The sequence below is a fragment of the Lycium barbarum genome, chromosome 7 (genome assembly GCF_019175385.1).
Source record: "Lycium barbarum isolate Lr01 chromosome 7, ASM1917538v2, whole genome shotgun sequence".
In the NCBI taxonomy this organism is placed as follows: Eukaryota; Viridiplantae; Streptophyta; class Magnoliopsida; order Solanales; family Solanaceae; genus Lycium; species Lycium barbarum.
In genome coordinates this window covers 2,250,202-2,270,790 of record NC_083343.1, presented here as the reverse complement: position 1 = coordinate 2,270,790, position 20,589 = coordinate 2,250,202, and the positions used below count along the sequence as shown (strand labels likewise).

At 31.2% G+C, this 20,589-nt stretch overlaps 1 protein-coding gene and 1 pseudogene across 1 annotated transcript; both read left to right on the top strand.

The window, feature by feature from the left end:
• The first annotated feature begins 4,338 nt into the window (after positions 1 to 4,338).
• LOC132602881 (GDSL esterase/lipase At2g30220-like) lies at positions 4,339 to 9,168 on the top strand (annotated as a pseudogene).
• A 133-nt stretch (positions 9,169 to 9,301) lies between these two features.
• Positions 9,302 to 16,536, top strand: LOC132602882 (cytochrome c oxidase subunit 6b-2). Its single transcript, XM_060315673.1, has 4 exons — positions 9,302 to 9,458; positions 13,900 to 13,988; positions 14,662 to 14,743; positions 16,250 to 16,536. The coding sequence occupies exons 1-4, from the start codon at positions 9,447 to 9,449 to the stop codon at positions 16,301 to 16,303; spliced, it is 237 nt and encodes a 78-aa protein (XP_060171656.1). The 5' UTR covers positions 9,302 to 9,446; the 3' UTR covers positions 16,304 to 16,536.
• Positions 16,537 to 20,589: the final 4,053 nt, after the last annotated feature.

Here is a 20,589-nt window from a genome sequence, read left to right as displayed (position 1 = left end):
CATATAATATATATATACATATACTATGTTCAAAACACAATTACTATAACATTGTAGTTTGTACTCCGTATCTAAAATTTTATTATATTAGTGTTTGCTACGAATATAAAGTTTGCACTTTTTTTTTAACATTATATTTTTTTTAATATGGGGTTCAGTTTTTTTTTTTTTTTTTTTTTTTTATATTGCTTGATTTTGATAATATAGGGTCCACTTTTTTTTTCCCATGAGTTTGGAGATGGTGAGTGCCATTTTTTTTTTATTGTTCGGTGTTATTTAGTATTCCCTTTTTTTTTTAAGGGACAATGGACGACGAAGCATGAGTCTAAACCCATGCTTTATGTAGTTTTTTTTTTTTTTTTTATATTGATTGGTGTTGTTTAGTATGGGGCCCATCCTTTGGACATTATTAGTTTGCACTATTTTTATGCTTATAATATATATATACACTATGTTCAAAACAAGATTAATATAACATTATAGTTCGTGCTCCGTATCTAAAACTTTATTATATTAGTGTTTGCTATGAATACAAAGTCTGCACTTTTTTTTTTTGACATTGTTTTTTTTTATATTGCTTGATTTTGTCAATATGGGATATTATGTTCAAAACACGATTAATATAACATTGTAGTTTGTGCTCCGTATCTAAAACTTTATTATATTAGTGTTTGCTACGAATACAAAGTTTGCACTCTTTTTTTTTTTTACATTGTTTGTTTTTTTTAATATGGGATTCACTTTTTTTTTTTTTTTATATTGCTTGATTTTGTTAATATGGAGTCCACCTTTTTTTTTCCTGTGAGTTTGGAGATGGTGGGTTCCACTTTATTTACTTTTTTTTTAATATTGGTTGGTGTTTTTTTTTATTTTTTAATATTGGTTGGTGTTTAATATGGGACCACACTTTTTTTTTAAAATGCTTAATTGGTTGGTGTTTTTTGAATTTTTTAATATTGGTTGGTGTTTAATATGGGGACCACACTTTTTTTTTTTAAAGTATTCTAAGTATGTTGTTGTACAATAATTCCATTTGCTCCCACTAATGGGGTGATACGCATGTGACAATAAATCCATCATTATTGATTTAATTGTTTGATTTTCTAAGCACTTTTGTATTTTAAGTATGTTGCTGTACAATAATTTCATTTGCTCCCTCTAATGGGTTGATACGCATGTGGCAATGAATCCATCAGGCTATATGGGTCCACAATTTTTTTTTTCAAAAATTGGAAAACGGATATATATATATATAAGTATTTTAAGTATGTTGTTGTACAATAATTTCATTTACTCCCACTAATGGGTTGATACGCATGTGGCAATAAATCCATCATTATTGATTTAATTGTTTGATTTTCTAAGCATTTTTGTATTTTAAGTATGTTGTTGTACAATAATTTCATTTGCTCCCTCTAATGGGTTGATACGCATATGACAATGAATCCATCATTATTGATTTAATTGTTTGATTTTCTAAGCATTTTTTTTTAACATTGTTTGTTTTTTTAATATGGGATTCATTATTTATTTTTTAATATTGCTTGATTTTGTTAATATGGGATTCACTTTTTTTTTCCCGTGAGTTTGGATGTGGTGGGTTCCACTTTTTTTTCTTCTCTTTTATTTTTATTACTGGTTGGTGTTTAATATGGAGCCCACAATTCTTTTTAAAATATTAGTAGTTGTTTAAAATATGTGAGCCACAATTTAAAAAAAAATATTAGTAGTTGTTTAAAATATTAGTAGTTGTTTAAAATATGTGGGCCCACAATTATTTTTTTTGGGCCCACAAACGGACGTCGAAAAAGTGACCATAAACTGGCTCTAAAGGGTAGAAAAATTGGAAGGTAAATTTTGAGGATTTAAAAAATACGAAGAATAAAAAGACAAATCTATCCTCTACTGGTCCACCAAACCGCGGGTCAATTTTGACCCATTAAAAAGGAATGGCGTCGATACATTTTTTATATTAACAGTTTAAAATTATTCCAAAAATATTTGTATTAATATTTTGACCTACTTAAATTTAATTAATTAGAAACCTAAAGTATGACCAGATACACTGAGACAATTGTGAATCAACAAAATGAAAGCTACCTCTCTAGAACATAAAAGAAAAAACCTTTAGAAAAAGAAGAAAAGTTTAACCTTCTATCTATTCTGTAATTCATAATCTAGGAGGTTAGTAGTTGGGAGGAAAGGAATATTTAAGTTCTTAATTTTGAAGAACTTGTTAGAGATATCCATTTGATATTTCAAAAATGGCAAATCTCAATCAAACTATAATCTTTTTATATTACTGATAAATGAAATTAATGGAGTTGTTACAAAAGAAATTAAAATAAGGAAGCAAAATGTAAGATTGTAAATCATAAATGAGGTTAGTGTTATGAAGTAAAATCTAAGAGGTATCTTTGAGACTATCCGAAATAATTAGGGAATACATTCGTGTTCATAATTTTGAAGGAATTCTGAAACTTTTTTAACAAGATAAGAAATTTCCTCCACCAATCAACACTAGGTTTTGGCTTAAATATTTATCTAATATGGTATTAAAGTTAAATTCTTCTAGTAAGCTTATTTTATAACCTTTCTCTCCATCTATTCTATTGCTCCATTCTCTCTTTCAAGTTAGCTCATCAAGTAACTTTGTGCTTCTCTCATTCTCTCAATTACACTGTTGATTCACGATAAAAAAAAAATTGTACTCGATATTTACATTAAATTAATGTGTTTTGTCATTATTAAGATATTAAAGTTCTATTTATTCGTCCTTTTAATCTGAAGATGATGGTATTTCCTATATTATGCAAGGAAATTATATTCAAGTTCAATCATATGTTCTAAACGAATAAAGAATAAAATCCTTTTGATTTTCGCTAGGTAAAGTTAGCCAGCTTATGACATGGGTTATGAGATCACGAAAATCAAGTGACTTTCTAGTTTCAAAAAGAATATTTAATAACCTCTTGTAGTATTTAGATAAAATTAAATAACCTTTTCGTATGTAAAATCCTTTAAGATGAGAGAGCTACTTCCAGAAACTTTGCCTTTTAAAAGCAAGGAAACATGCATGAATGTTCAATTTAAGAATTCAACATTTGAGTGATTTTCTAGATTTCTTAAAGAACTTAAGTTTTAATTGAAAATCCTTTAAGACTATTGTATTCTGTGAAACATTGACACATGGATGAATGTTCCTTTGTTCTGATGCGGCTGAATGCTGAACCAATTTTCATAATCATATAAAGAAAAAGACTTATATTAGAAGGTAATAAAAAAGATCGACAAAAAACATTCTTTTATTTTTTCCCATACAAGTTTTTTTTTAATATATTTTTATTTATTTAATTTAAAGCATTCGAGTATATGTAAAGAAACGGATCATGGGCCTAACTCAACCCCAAAAGCTAGCTTATGAGGGGAAGATTATCCAAGTCCATATAAAGAGACCACTCATCTCGTTAACTACCGATGAGGGACTTTTTTCATTCTTTAACGCCTCACCTCATTCCCAGGACTGGACATCTGGTGCGTGGGAAATTTAATTCGGGGGCCCACATCGGGTGAGATGGGTCCTGCTCTGATACCATATAAAGAAATGAATCACGGGCCTAACTCAACCCCAAAAGCTAGCTTATGAGGGGAAGATTGCCCAAGTCCATATAAGAAAACCACTCATTTCATTAACTACCGATAAGGGACTTTTTTCATTCTCCAACTATAATAAGCGTTTTCACGCTAATCTATTCAGAACATAAAAATCTCCATTTTTTCACTGAAAAATGTCCAGTAGCCATTGAATGTCGGTGGGAAAAACCTAAATAGTAGTGTTTTCACACTGAAAAATTAGAAGATTTCCCAGTGTTTCAATGCGAACTTGTTTGCCACCATGCATTTTCCCAGTGAACTAGTTCGGTGGGAATCAGGTGGGAAAATCATGTTTTATAGCACAAATTTTCCACTGAATGTCGAGGAAAAATCATTGTTTCTAGTAGTGATTGTTTAATTATAACTAGTAAATGAGTGATAAAGTATTTTTTCATCAAAAGTCTTGTGTTCGAGCTCTATTGGGTATAAGGTCGCTTTTATTAGGGACCGTTTTATCCAACAAAGTAGAACTTTCTAGCATGAATATTTCGAATTTAGTTGGATCCCAACGCGAGTACCAGACACAGGCTGGAAACAATAAAAAAACAGTTGAAGGTAAGGACGGAAAATTTGGTGTTCTTGTTTAATTGGTTAAAATAAAAAATATGAAAATTAAAGATAAAAAATTGTGTATACATATATATATCATTTTCGTTAAGTGACCATCGCAAAATTTTGCTCCTTTCCTTAGAAAATTGTATTAGTTTTTCTAGAAAGCAATTTCTTTTCCGTGTATCTTTCTTTCAACAATTTTCTTTCCGCCCATTGTGTGATTTATAAATAAAAAAAGAAATAGTAAATATATGGCTATATATAAGTAACATAACTTGTGCACGTAACCACATATCTCTGAACCATCAAATACCCATAAATCTTTCTTCTTGAAGTGAATATCAAATTTTTCGTTCCAATTCTTTTAAGCCATGGCACCTAAAGTTTTTTTCTTCTACTTTTTTTTTTTTTTTTTTGCGTGTAACACAATTAAAAGTCAGTCCATGCCCAAATTTACATCAATTCTTGTTTTTGGTGATTCAACAGTTGACTCTGGAAATAATAATTATATTTCCGCTTTAATCAAAGCTAATCATTCACCTTATGGAAAAGATTATTATAATCATATCCCAACAGGTTGATTTCCAAATGGAAAACTTATACCAGACATATATTTTATTAAACTTAAAGAAGCATGGTGTGCCACCATAATTAAACCCAAATTTATTGGAAAATGATTTTAGAAGTGGGATTAATTTTGCATCAGCTGGATCAGGATATGATAATTTAACAAATTCAATTTTTGGAGTAATTCCACTGAGGAAACAATTAGAATATTTTAAAGAGTATTTGGAGAAATTGAAAGGCTTTTTTTGGAGAGAAAGAGGCTGAAAAAATTGTGAAAGGTTCTTTGGTTTTTGTTAGTGCAGGGAATAATGATTTTATTTTAAATTTCTATGCTGTTCCAATAAGAAGGGTTGAATTTAGCATGAAGGAGTATCAAGATTTTATTCTAGACAAGCTAGAATACACTGTCAAGGTAATTCTCTATCACATTCTTGTCTTTTTTCAAAAAAAAAAAAAAAGTTTTGTAACAAGGGAAAATCTTAGAGCAACGGTAAAGTTTCTATGATCTATAGGTCACGAGTTTGAGTCGTGAAATCAAGTATTACTTGCGTCAGGTTAGGTTGCCTGCATCACATTGCTTTGGTGTGTGGTCCTTTCCTGAACCCTGACCGCGGGATGCTTCTTACACCGGATTGCCCCAATTTTTTTATAAAAATGGACTTGGGCTAGTTTGTTGTAACATGTCACCACGTTAATGATATTATATTGTTTACTTTTGATCTAGGGCCTTACGACTTTAAAAGGCGTCACTATGGTTTAAGGCTTACTCATTTATACATCAAATATTCCCGTGTTTAAAATCGATACGGGATTTGTCTAGGATGTTGCTTTTGCCCACACTTCTCAAGTATTTCACCAAATACCAATTATTTTTTACCAGCACAGATTTGTCAACAAAAATTTACGACGAATGAAAAGAAATCACCTATTGTTAATATTTTTGTCTTCTTATCATTCTCTTCTGTACATTTTTTTATGAATATCTTTAGCAAGTTTGAAGGTTTAAGACTTTGTGTATCTGATGTATCAATAGTATCGAGATTAGCTAGTCCCCGATCTTAACTTTCAGGAAAATTTTCCAAAATTTGGAACATTACTTTTGATTTAAAAGAAATCAATCTTTTTACAATGACATCTATAGTGTACGTACTATATTGCTCGGAAAATAAATGATATACACTAATAATAAAAAGCAAAAAGAAATTAGCTATCCATGAGTTTTAAGCTTTAATAACATGTTGGATACTAATATTGAAAAATTACTATTTAATACTGAGTTCAACTCATATAAATAGGTAGTCTAAATAAATTCTACACTAGCACGCTATCTTTATCAGTTGTAATATATAAGTTGCCTTTTTTTTCAAGATTAGCAAATTCTACTTTTTATGAAAGATTATCTATTGATATCTTCTGTACGACTTGATGATAGAAGAAAAACTACTCTACGCTGATGATGTCATATATATACCGTTCGGCTAGCTAGTTTACAAAATATGTACACAATATATAGGTAATGTTCGAAGTATACTAAATATATAGCTAATATATATGCATACCTATCCACTACCTATACAGCCGAAGTGTATAGACAATGTATACTTCAATCATGTTTAGTAAACTAAATATATAGTTTTGGATTTTTTTATATTGTTAGTAAATAAAACTAACACAATTAATTCTTTATGTTATTTTACTAGGAACTTTATGTACATGGATGTCGTGAGTTTATAGTTAGTGGACTACCTCCAATGGGTTGTCTTCCAATTCAAATGACAGCAAAATCTCCACTTCATAGAAGTTGCATTGAAAAAGAGAATTCAGATTCTAAATCTCATAATAACAAACTTGAAGAATTGTTGTCACATTTACAAGCACAACTTCCAGGAAGCAAATTGTTGTATGCAGATGTCTACACTCCTTTATCAGACTTAACCAATATTCTACACTCCTTTATCAGACTTAATCAATAACCTACAACAATACGGTAAGCTTTCAATTATATTGCTTGAATTCTTCAAAAATATTCCAGAATACGTATATGTTTCTTCAAAAATAATATTTTTCTGAAGAATCCGACACGAGTGCAACATTAGTTATGAAGATGTCGAGGAACATAGGCTTACAGTGCAATTCAATTGAGTTATTCAGTTATACAATGTTTTACGTCTTTGCATTCTCTTCACATTATGCTTGACTTATTTTCCGTCTGAATTAGAAAAAAAATTGTGATTACATTATAATACTAGTTTATACTATATATTTTTTGTTCATATGATCTGTCTTTTTAAGGTATTTACACATCACTTAGGAAGTAAAGGATGTTTTGTTGTTAAACATAGTCGTGATTTTTTCCAATCTATCTTTCGAGAATGGGTTGCTTTCAACTATGTTGTGCGGATGTTTAAATAATATCGTTGGGTGCATGCCGAATTCTTAAAAAATAATGCATTTTTTTAGGATACGACACGAGTGCGATAACATTTTTAGAGTGTCCGAGCTACACATTGTTTGAAATTCAGGTACTTAAACAAATTATAAGAAAAAAAATATATCTAAACTTGGTAAAAATTGACGTTGGGTTATGATCCATTTATTAGCTCATTTCAGTCCAAGTAATTTTGCACCCCATTTTACACCTCTAATTTTAACCAAGTTTATACTTTGCTAACCTCCCAGTCACCTTTTTTGTTCTTCTTATAAATCTAAAACCTTTTTTTTTTTTTACATAATTATGACAGGATATGAAGAAACAAAAAGAGGTTGTTGTGGAACTGGATTATTTGAAGCCAACTGAATATACTAATTATCAGATTACTGAGTACTTATTGAAGAATTTTCTCCCAAAGTACTCAAACCACTGAAAGCGTTTGATTTATCACAAAAGATTGTGTTATATTTTCCATATATATGTATGGAAATAGTGTGGCAATCATTAAATAAATTTTAGTTTGTATGTATTTGAGGAACAACTAAAGGGCCATTTGGTTTAGTACGCATTAGTTATACGAGGAGTGTAATACATGGACTGTTTTTATGGAAATTAATATGTGAATTGTTACGCGAAGAATAAATTATAACAAGAATTTTTATGCAATAAAAAAATAAGGGGAATTGATTTTTAGGAATTACCTATTGTAAGGGTATTTCATCTTTAGATGCTCTTATCCACGTATTGCTAGTACACGTATTACTTAATTATTTTACTTTTTATCCTGTATAAAACAGTACGTAAATTCCTGAATAATTTATGCTCGAATAAGTTTTATAATATTTGATTTCCCGATATTATCCGTTTCGCTTATGATGACTTTAATACTGAAAACCAAATATGATATAAAGCAATAGTGATTTATATATTAAGATTAACTTGGCTTATCCCTCAAAAAAACCAAACAACTCCTAAGTTCGTTTATTTTGTAAACTTAGTGCTTTGAAAATCATGACACAAATCACAATTAAATATTTAGTGATAACGGTTTTCTTAAAATCGATCTGCATTCAAGTGATCATGAAAGTATATATTATAGAAATAGTCAACCTTTCTTAAATTTCTGGTTGAGAGAAACATTTCACTTATTGACATCAGGAAAGACTAGTAAAGATTGTTCAAACAATCTTTTATAATCTGGTTGAGAGAAATATTTCACTTCTTACATCTTTTCTTTTTCTCCTTCATTTAACAGTCAAAAAGTATTTCATTTTATTTTATCAAAGATTATTCAAACACAATCTTTTTATCTAAAGACAGAAGATAACTTGTCAAATTATTTGATCAAACACAAATAAATTTTTGAAAACTTGATCAAACAAAATAATGCAACATAAGGTTCACCCAAATCATCTATTCTCAAACTTCATTTGAAAAAAAATTATCACAAGATATAATATACTTTTTAGAAGTTTGGCCAAATTAAAAGGAAATCTTGAAAGGAATTTTTACAAAAAATATACAACCCACCATAATACACTACACCTACACAATCATATTTTTAGTTTACATTCGTATAATCAATTTTTTTTCCGTAACAGTGTTTATACACCCGATATGCAATATTATACAATATTTAAACACTTACGATAAACAAATGTGTCCACCTTGTATAAAGGTATATAATAGCATATAAAAGGTGTTAGAACAAAAAACTAAATTAAATCAGGTAATTAGGAAAAAAAACTAGGCTAAATCGAGTAAATATTCTTTCCCAGTAGAGCGTGATTTTCCAATTAAAACTTCCTTTTTGGTCCAAAATAAATACTCTCTCTGTTCTAATTTAATTATCTTACTTTCTTTTTTAGTGCACCAAAAAAGAGTGTCTCTTTTTATAGTTAGTAATTTGACAATTCAAACATCCTAACATTTTAGTACATTATACATATCTTTAAATTATGATCACAAAATTTAAAAATCTTTTATTTTTTAAATTTTGTATTTAGTCAAACTAAAACACTTAAATTAGGACGGAAAATAAGTAAGTACAAAAAAGGAAAAGGAAAAAAAAATAGAATTAAAATTAAAGACAAAGACAACATGTCAGAATTGGTAAACCTTATGAATCGGATCCTAGATTATAATTAATTAAATCAACCCTTTATTAATATTATAGCCCTTTTTCATTTCGATCTTTTTTTGAAGCTTCTTTCATTGCTCTCACTTGGATTTGCAATCAACCATGGCTGACGAGGTAACACAAAAAATTATTCCAAGAAAAAAATAACCCTAGTTTTATTTTGTTTTTAATTTCTTTTATTTGTTTTTAATGATTGTATTTTTATTTATGTTTTTTTAAAGATTCAATTTTTATATGGTAGAGTACATTAAAAGAACAGATCTTTTTAGAAAATTTTTAGAACCCATGTTGCTTGTTGTTGTGTTTGATGTATATGTGCTTAGATAAATATGTATAGATGTGGGGTTTTTTTTTTTTTTTTTTAATAAGGTGAGTTTTAAATATTAGTCAAAGAATTGATTGTAGAGAAAATATAAAAGAGCATTTTTTAAAGGAAATTTCTGTAGTTTCTTTGGTGATCTGTACAGATTTTTTGTAGAATCCATGTTGCTGGTTGTTGTGGTTGATGTATATGTGCTTAGCTAAATATGTATAGATGTGGGGTTATTTGTTTTTGTGTATAGGTGAGTATTAGTTCTAAGTCAAAGTATTGCTTGTAACCTAAGTTGCGCGGACTCTTCACTTTTGATGCCGCACCCGTGTCAGGATTCTCCAAAAATACACTACTTTTGGAGAATCCGACACGCACCCGTTGAAATTTTTGAAGAGTTTGAGCAACATAGCTTGTAATGGACAAGGATTTTGGTAGGATGGGTAAGATTACTCCACCTCTTATCCAGATGTCTCAGGTTCAACCCTGAGGATGGAAAAAATATTGTTAGGGGGCGCTTCCTCCTTACTGGGCCTTTACGCTGTGCGAATCCGGGTTAGTTGAGGCCCGGGTACCGAACACTAGGTGGGAAACAAAAAAAATGAAGTATTGCTTGTAGAGGTTATTGGTTCTCTAGGTTGTGGATGAATATTAACGTTTGTGTCTAGAAAGGTGTAATGATAAGTTTTTGATATAAGCGTTGTCATGTAAGAAATAAATAAAGAACTAAAACAAGAAGGGGAAAAAGAGTTGAATAATTTGGATGACTGCATAATTAAAGGATTTAGGTATTGGATTCAACTACACTAACGTGTAATTTGGGGCGGATTTAGAGTGATATTTATGGTTTCATGTGAGCCCAGTAGTTTTTGATATATGTTAAGAGTAAATTTCTATAGTTTCTTTGGCGATCTAAACAGCTTTTCTGTAGTTGGTGGTTGTTGTGGTTGATGTGTATGTGCTCAGATAAATATGTTTAGATGTAGTTTTTTTGTTATTGTTTTGTATAAGGTGAGTTTTTTTTAGTCAAAGAATTGCTTGTAGAGGTTATTAATTTTATGGTTTGTCGATGGATATGAAAAGTTGGTGCATGGAAAGGTTGTAAAGTTTAAGTCTTTGATATAAGTGTTTTCATGTGAGAAATAATAAGGATTCAAAACAAGAAGGGGAAAAAAGTTGAAGAATTTGGATGAATAGGTTGTATTGGATTCAACTAGAATGTTGAATGGTGATAGAGTGAAGAATTTTCGGTGAGATGTTGATATATGATAGAGTAAACACAAAAGAAAAGATTTTTTTTTTTAAAAGAAAATATCTTTAGTTTCGTTGGTGATCTGTACAGTTCTTTGTAGAACAGATGTTGCTGGTTGTTGTGGTTGACGTTTATCTGCTTAGATAAATATGTATAGATGAAGTTTCAAAAAAAAATAAAAAAAAATATGTATAGATGTGAAATTTTGTTTCTTTGTGTATAAGGTGAGTTTTTAGCTTTTAGTCGAAGTATTGCTTGTAGAGGTTATTTGGTTTTATGGGTTGTGGATAAATATGCAAAATTGATAGCTGGGAAGGTGTATTTCTTTGGTATATGATAAAGTAAATATATAACAGATTTTTTAGAAAATTTCTGTAGTTTTTTTAGGGATCTGTTGTAGAACCCATGTTGCTGGTTGTTGCGGTTGATGTATATGTGCTTAGATAAATATGTATGGACGTGGGATTTTTTTTTTTTTTTTTTTAATGTGTATAAGTGAGTTTTAGCTTTTTGTCAAAGAATGGGTGGTAGAGGTTATTGGTCTAAGCGTTTTCATGTGAGAAATAAATAAAGAACTAAAACAACATGTATAGATATGGGATTTCTTTTCTTATTGTGTATAAGGTGAGTTTAGTTTTTAGTCGAAGAATTGCTTATAGAGGTCATTGGTTTTATGGGTTGTGGATAAATATGCCAATTGATATCTGGAAATAAAGAACTAAAACAAAAAGGGAAAAAAGTTGAAGAATTTGGATGAATAGGTTGTATAATTAAAGGATTGGTGTATTGGATTTAACTAGAGTAGTTGAATGGCGATAGAATGAAGAATGTTAAGCACTTTTGTGAGAAAGTACTAAGCTTTACCAGCAATTTAGATAAATATTTGAGGTTTCATCTCCAGCTTAAAATGAGCTTTGGAAAATTTTAGTTTGTAGCTTATAGGCTTCAAGTCATTTTTTCTTTTCTAACTTGCTTTTATTTGTTTCAATTGGTATATGATTGGGTAAATATAGAAGAACAGATTTTTTTTAGAATTTTTTGTAGTTTCTTTGGTGATCTAAACAGGTTTCTGTAGAACCCATGTTGCTGGTTGTTGTGGTTGATGTGTGCGTGCTCAGATAAATATGTATAGATGTGGTTCTTTTTTTTTTTTTTTTTTATAAGGTGAGTTTTAGTTTTTAGTCAAAGAACTGCTTGTAGAAGTTATTGGTTTTATGGGTTGTGGATGAATATGAAAATTAGCGTCTGTAAAGGTGTAAAGTCTTAGTCTTTGATCTAAGTGTTTTCGTGTGAGAAATAAATAAAGAACTAAAACAAGAAGGGGAAAATAGTTGAAGAAATTGAAACACTAGGTGATTTCTTCCTATTTGTCCAAGTCTAGGTGGATAGAGTTACCCAGTACAAGTGCTGGTGGGATGTAGCAGGTACCTCATGGAATTAATGTAGGTGCGTGCAAGCTGGACCGGACATCACGGTCATCAAACAAAAAGTTGAAGAATTTGGATGAATAGGTTGCTTAATTGAAGGATTTGGGTATATTGGATTTAACTAGAGAAGGTGAATGGTGATAGAATGGGATTTTTTTGTTCGTATATGGTGAGTTTTAGTTTTTAGTCAAAGAATTGCTTGTAGAAGTTATTTGGTTTTATGGGTTGTGGGTAAATTTGCAAATTGATATCTAGGAAGGTGTAATTCTTTGGGATTATACTGGGTATGTTGTTGTTGTGTAATTCTTTGGTCTAAGCCTTTTTATGCGAGAAATAAATAAAGAAGTAAAACAGAATTAGAGGTTTTTTGGGTTGTCACGTGCGAGGCCGACACATAGTGACATGCCAAGGCCAAGGCTCCGACGCATAGCGACATGTCACAATTAGAGGTTTTTTGGGCTGTGACGTGCAAGATTGACACAGGTTTTTTGGATGAATAGGATTTGGGTATTGGATTCAACTGGAGTGTTGAATGGTGATAGAATGAATAATTTTTAGGGTTTTGTGAACTAGTACTAAGATTTAGCAGCAATTTAGATAGATGTATGAGGTTTGAGGTTTCCTCTCCAGCTTAGTATGAGTTCTAAAATTGTTTAGTTTGTAGCCAATAAGCTTCAAGTATTTTGCTTTTTAGTGAGATGGTGGTAAGTTAATCCAATTTATGTCAGGTTAACAATTCATGTAAGGCCAAAAACACATTCAAAGTTTTCACCTTTGAGATTATGTGAGGTTTGTTTGTGGAAATGACTGTTCAAGCTTCTCTCAATATTTTTGATGGACAAGTTTGCTAAGTGTCACTGTGTTTAAAGAGTGGGACCGCGTAATGTTAAACAGAAATTACTGTTGGTTTTCACTTTTGAGGACAAGGAACCACTTTCTTGAGTGCTTATTTGGGTGTGTTTGATATGGAGGAAATGTTTTCCTATTTTCCCATGTTTGGTGGGTCAACTCCAACATCAGTTAAATGTTGGAGTTGGGTAAAAATGTATTACTACTCCCAATATTTAGGGATTCAGTTCACCAAGGGGTAGCTTAAATGATGATTGGATGGGATGTTTACAGCATCGTAGTAAAGATTTTTTTTTTTGGTTATGACTTTTTTTTATATCCGATTTCTTTCCAAATAATGTGAATATGTTTACGTGTTACATTAAGTTTCTCGATCAAATTTGCAATTTGGTATAATTTTTTTGGTTTTTGGAGTGAGCTATATTTCTGCTTCAGAAATTTATTTGATACAGCTGTTTCTGCATATTTTGGTGTTCAGAAAGCTTCAGTTCTAGAATATAGAGAACTTTATCATTCTTGTTGTATTCAGCAAGTATTTTATATTGATAAAAGGCAAAAACAAATTATAACTAAAAATGGAAGATAAGTGGCAATGACCTCTCGTTTTAAGGTGTTTAAGAATATTCTGTTACTTCGCGAATGGATTTACTTCACTTAGATTGCGTTTGGTACTTGTTTCTCATGTTCTATTTCTGCCTTCTCCTGTGTGGCTTTCAGATTGAACTTAAGACTGCCCCAGCTGATTTCCGGTTCCCAACAACCAATCAAACAAGGCACTGTTTCACACGCTACGTTGAGTTTCATAGGTAAACTCCCATGTTTTTTTACACTGTTTGGTGCTTCACAGACTTGTTGCTTGTGTAAGCATGATGTTTAATGGATTAAGAATCCCTTTAGAAGACTAGGGGATTTTATATTTATTTTTTCTATGAAAGAGAACGACGGCTTGGTCTAGGCTAGTGTTTCCACCAGATTAAAATCATCTGCTAAAACTAGGGGCTTGGTTCGAGACCTGATAAATTCTACTCCTCCGTCCCAATTTATGTGAAGGTGTTTGACTGGGCACGAAGTTTAAGAAAGAAAGGAAGACTTTTGAAACTTGTGGTCTAAAATAAGCCATAAATATTTGTGTGACTATAAATCATCTCATTGAGGATAAAATAGGCATTTTAAAGTTAAATTGTTACTAAATATAGAAATGTGTCATTCTACTAAAAAGGAAAGAGTGTCACATAAATAAGGACAGAGGGAGTATGAATTTATGCAGCCAATCTTTTGAAAAAAGTAAAAGAAATTGTCAGTCCAATACATGTGGTCAGCTTTTAGAAGACCGTTTAACTTGATTTTGCTTTTCTAACCTTGTGAGCTTGTTAAGCTTGAATTGTTCTTGCAATATGTGGATCGTCTGAAGCTGTTGTTTTGAGGCTTTAATCATTTTCGTCGTTGTTTTACTAACTCTTACTTCTTTACAAATTTCAGGTGTGTTGCTGCAAAGGGTGATGAGGCTGTTGACTGCGATAAATTCGCAAAATACTACCGTGCACTTTGCCCTGGTGAATGGGTGAGTCATATGCTTATAAATTGGATTTTGGTGTTTTTCAAGTTATAAGGTATCTTATAATTTGTGGCGGGTCATTTTTCATCGCTTTGCCTTTTCTCATTATTTCTTCTCCCCTTCCATTTCTCGTGGTTTATTGATCTCAATTGATCAAGCTTGGATATTGGAGCTTTACTTGCCTTTGAAAACTTTACCGAAGTTTAAGCCATAAATTTAGGTACTAGGTTAGTTTTCCACCAAGGCCTAGACAGACGGGAGGAAATGACATAACTTTTTGTCTCTATTGGATTCAAACCCTTAGTTTCCCATTTTCTTTTTCCCAACTTTATCAACCACTAGACTATACTTTTGGGTTCCGTTTCAACTGTCTATCTTGATTGACTGGCATTCATATAAAGCAAAGAGTTCAATTTTCTTCTCTATAAAGAATTAGAACAAACACGAAATTTTTTGTATTGGAGTGTAAAAGTTTTGAAGTGGAGATCAGTTTGTGACTCCAATCTTTTCAATTTTGATTTTTTATTGGTACATGAATTGGTCCTTTTATTTTCCTTTGTAATAAGGTACAGGAATAAGTTGGGTTTTCTGTAAGATTCCTCTGTAACCGAAAGCCACCTGTATAATTTTGTAAAAAACTGATCTTTCTTTCTTTCTTTCTTTCTTTTTTTTTTTTTCTCGGAAAACTCTTTCAAACTTTTTTATCAAAACATTACCTAAATGGTTTTAGGCAAATCAATTTCTCCAAAACTCGAGGTTCTTTATATTTCGCAGTTATCCCTGCATGGATGTCTAACTAAATCAAAATGACTCCCGGTCAACAATATTCGATAGAGTGCAAGTTGCCTGATTACTGCATTCCTGTGATCTGATCTAGGAGTGACAAACAGACGGGTCAGGTCGGGTCAGATATTGCGGGTTGAGAACGAGCTAAATAAAAACGGATAAAATATCCGACCCGCCCATATTTAACACAGATAAAAAATGGGTTGACCGACGAATGATATCGTTATTATCCATGATTTCAGGAATAGGTGGGTGAAAATACAAGATAAAAGCCAAAAATAAGCTAGACTCCCAGGAAGCAAGAACTCATGAAAAAAGCAGACAATATGGATATTCATTTTTTAGTGGATAATATCCATATTTGGTCCATTTTTAAAGTCAGTTATCGAACCAATGTTTTCTTAACCATTTTGCCAGCCCTGGTCTGATCAATGTTTGATATTTCCAGTCCCTCTTGTTTGACCTTTGATGTTAAACTATAAGCTAAAATCTTAAGGTTGGTTGTTGTAATGCTATTCTCTCTTGTTTTACGTTGAAGCAATTCATTCCTTTATCTTTTGTCATCACCTAAGTTGCTCGGACTCTTAAAAAATATTTCCTCACCGGTGTCGGATCCTCCAAAAAAACGCATTACTTTTGGAGGATCCGGCACGCACCTGTTGGCATTTTTTAAGAGTCCGAGCAACATCATCACTAGTTATCATGTTAATACGCCTGTTTCTGCAGGTCGAGAGGTGGAACGAGCAGAGGGAGAACGGGACTTTCCCAGGCCCTCTTTAATTAAAACATTGGATCGCAGCATCCTTTTGGTTCATGCAATATTGGTTTCCATTTAATGTTCTTTTTTGAAAGGTGAACCTGGTTTAATTTTCTTTTGAATTGTCAAAGGAGTCAATAAGGAACTTCTTCCTAATTGTTGTTGAAAAGCCTTGGAGCTGTATACAGTTTCTCAGTTTTTATTTTTTGGATGTTTGTTCTTATTCAAAGTTCAAAGACATGGTTTCTTCTGCTTCTTTCTTGTTTGTTTTTTTTTCCTCTCATGTTGGGAATCAGTATAGCTCTTTCATTAGAAGAAACATTGTTGAATTGTAACAACAGTAGGACAGACAAGTCTAACTGTTCAATAAGTCCTGGAGGATCTACCACTATCCCTCCTCACCACCGCCGCCTGTCTGTCATTTGCGCATGACCTGCACCCTCCACGGATGGAATTTTTTGGCTGCACTCTCTGTTTACATCATTCTAATGAATACATGGCCTGTTTTTATGTAAACTGTTATCACTTAACCATAGTTAGAATTGAGGTGGTAATGTTTATTGATAGTAATGGTTAAAGTGATAATAATGTATGTAAAAGCACACGTTATGTATTCATCGGATTGATGTAATCACCAGTTGTGAGTTTCTTCTCTTGGTGGAGGATGAGATGTTGGTCTTAAGTGCTTTTTGGGACAATGTAATAAGGCTGGTGGAGTGTGAATCTTCTCTAGTATGAAAGGAAGATGACAATTATGAACTTGTCATAATGAAGAAAATAAACAGTAATTGGCGTACTGTTTTTACACTTTAGTGTGTCAAAAAATGAAAAATAAGAAAGAGAACAAATAAGCATTCTTAATTGAAATGAAAATTGGATTAATTATGAAGAAGAAAATGATAAACAGGAAAGGAGAAAAATAAAAATTACTCTTTAAGTTCTTATTAGACCAACATGGTTGAACCTAACATATATTTTTTGCTGCTATTATTCTTAACGATGTTGATAGTGTTAGAAAAAGCAGACTAAAGTGCAAACTAAAGGGCCCGTTTGGCCATAAGAATTATTCACTTTTTTTCTGAAATTGTTTTCACTTTTTTCCGGAATCAGCAATTGGCCATGAAAATTCTAAATACAACTTGAAGTTATATTCCGACATTTGAAAAACAAGAAAAACTTGCTTTTCAAGTTTTTCACTTTTTTCACAACCAAAATAACTGCATTTCAACAAAAAATACAATTTCAAAAACTATGGTCAAACACAACTGCAACTCCAACTCTAAAATTCAAAAAAAAAAGATTTTTTTTTTGTTTCTATGGCCAAACGCCTACTAAATATATCAACGAGTTCAACGATATTACTGGATTAATTAATTTCGAAAATTGTTGTTAATTAATTCAAAGTTAAAAAGAATCGATATGTAACTCTAGGATCAATTTATTGCTCGAATCTTTTAAGTAAGGCATTTCTTGTTACGTTCGTTACTTTCATCCATTTATTTGTTTTAATTAAGTAGATCTTATCTTACGTCTATTTAACACTTATGCAGAACTTCTTTCTTCTCCTTGCTGTCTTGGTCAAATCCAAAACAATAACAAATGGATACTTTAAAGATTACAAGTGTACTTTTGTCGTTTAATCCAAAAAATAAACAAGGAATTAGGTTTATCTAGGCTGTGTTATCCATGTGATATGCCTCAGTCAATGAGATGTTCCCTCACTTTTTTTTCCCTTCCCAATGTTTTAAAAGATGGTGGGAATTTCATGGTGGCTTTTGTTTGAAAGTAATTGGAAAACTGAAGTTGAAGCTCACTTTTTTCAATTTTTTTCAGTTGAATTGATTTTGTAATTAAAATTGTTCTCCACGTTCTATTTTATCAATGTCATTATTTTCTTGTTAGTTCATCTTTAAAATGAATGACACATTCTAACCTTAATTAAACGTTGTTTTATAACCTGTTATAAAATTTAATTTCTTTATAATGGTATCTTTCATCTGGATATTTTATTATTGTTACAGCTAATGATGTTACAGAGGATATATGATATATCATAACATGAAAAATCAGTTCCAAAACTTAGTTGTTATAGTGAAATATTTTTATAGAGGAGGATTGTTTTAGGAAGATCTAACAGTAGCATTTATAAGATCACAAGTTTAAAAAGTCTTATAACAATACTGATGTTATGTCATATTTAGATCAAGGAAAAAAAGGATTTAAGAATTTCCAGATTCAAACAAAGGTTAAGACTTAAGAGAATGAATCTAAAATAAAATGAGAAAAATTAGGTGATCCATAAATGAATGACTGATAACTTTAAGAACATTCGAAGCAAGTTCATTTTAGTTTCACATAATATGCTTGTGCTACAATAAAACTCAGAAAAGTTCACATTTTGCACGTTACGCGGAGTATAGCATATCTGGTCAACGTCATGAATAGAAACTTTATAAAAATTCGATTGACTACGTGTAGTCTATGAATTTTTTATAGTCATATAAAATTAGAACATAGAAAATATTACCTAATGGTGACGGACAGACCCTTTTATCCCCGAGCGTGTAGCCAAGTCCCTATCATACTAATTATCATTTTTACTATATTTTATCATTAACGTTTCTCACGAGTTTATGTTACCTGATTGTGTAAATAAATTCTTTACACCATCAGTATAGCTTCCAGTGCAGAATGTGAGAGATTAGCTAGCTATGGATGGTTTCAGGAGAAGTAGAGGTAGGCCGAAGAGTATTGGGGAGATGTGATGAGACTGAACATGACAAAGGTCCAGCTTACCGAAAACATGACCTTAGATAGGAGACTATAGAGGACACGAATTAGGATAGAAGGGTAGTAGATAGTTATGTGTTGTCCTACTTATTCGTTCATACTACTTATTCAATTTCTGCTACTTTCTGTTATTTCTTGTATCTTGATTGTCGTATTGATTTGTAATAGCTACTGCTTTTTTCATATTGTCTATCATGTTTTTATAGTATTTTGCCATGACATTTTATACTGCTTTAAGTTGCTTGTTTTTGTGTCGAGGATCTACCGGAAGTAACCTCTCTGCCTCTCAAAATAGAGATAAGGTATGCGTACACTTTACCCTCTTTAAACCTCACTTTATGGGATTACACTGGATATGTTGTTATTGTTGTTGCAGCAGCATGAGTATAGGTTCCATGATTTTAAGTTAATCTTGTAATTATTGTTTTCCTTTTCTTATTTCCTTAAGACCTTTTCAAGTATTGTACGTAATGATTTAATTACGTGTGTATTGAAAATGATCGTTTGGAGCTTTCAAGACTTATTCACCACTTTGAAAAATCAAAGATGACTTCTTCACCACAAGTGAAAAGAAACAATTATTGCTGTTTAAGATATTTTAACATCTGGGACTTGCTTTAATGAAAGATCACTATTTCGTGGGTCTATTTAGGTCGGTAGGTGTTAATAAAAAGTGATTTTATTTATTTTCCACTAGATAATCACTTTGACGCACTAGCTAATTTGAATTTGTGCCTCGTAAAATCAATTAAAAAATCTTTTAACGGAATTTATTTCAAGAAATCTCTTGACGCCCTAGATGCTATATTATAATTTTTAAATTTTTGTGGCTTGAATCTGAAATTTCTGTTCATATATCATATATCATATATCAATTAATTAGGTGCAAATAATCAAATGCAAATGAATTTTACTGAAATTAATATCTTATGAGAAACTTTAAAGTGGTGAGTTCAAAGTCTACTTTTTCTCGCGAAACTATAACTTTCTTCCTATTTCACAAAACGATAAATCTATTATGCAACTTGTTGTAATTAAGATTCCACTTATCACTTCAATTTTATATGTGACTTCAACTTATTATTCTAGGGCCACTACCCCTAGGAAAATCAATAATTTTACTACTACTACTACCACTACTTGTACATAATACATATATTATTATCCTACATGGCCAAAAAAGATAAAGAGCTAATCTAAAGGCAAAGAGTACATGGGTTTTGCATTGCTTCTTTATTGCCAAGTATTTTGTTTAATGAAGTTAATTCCTTTTATGCTCAAAAGTAAGAAATTCATCTTCTTCTTATAGGAGAAACAGGAAAACGAATGCCATTATGGCCTATAGGCAAACATATATGGTACTATTGTTAGATAACTTTGTGTAATTTTTTTAAAAGAAATTCCAAAAAGAAAAATATGATGCAAATAAGGATTTGAAATTCACCACGTTCCGTACTTATTCAAAAACAATGAACATGATGTACAAGATCTGAATTTTACATTTGAGTGTGTTCTGCTA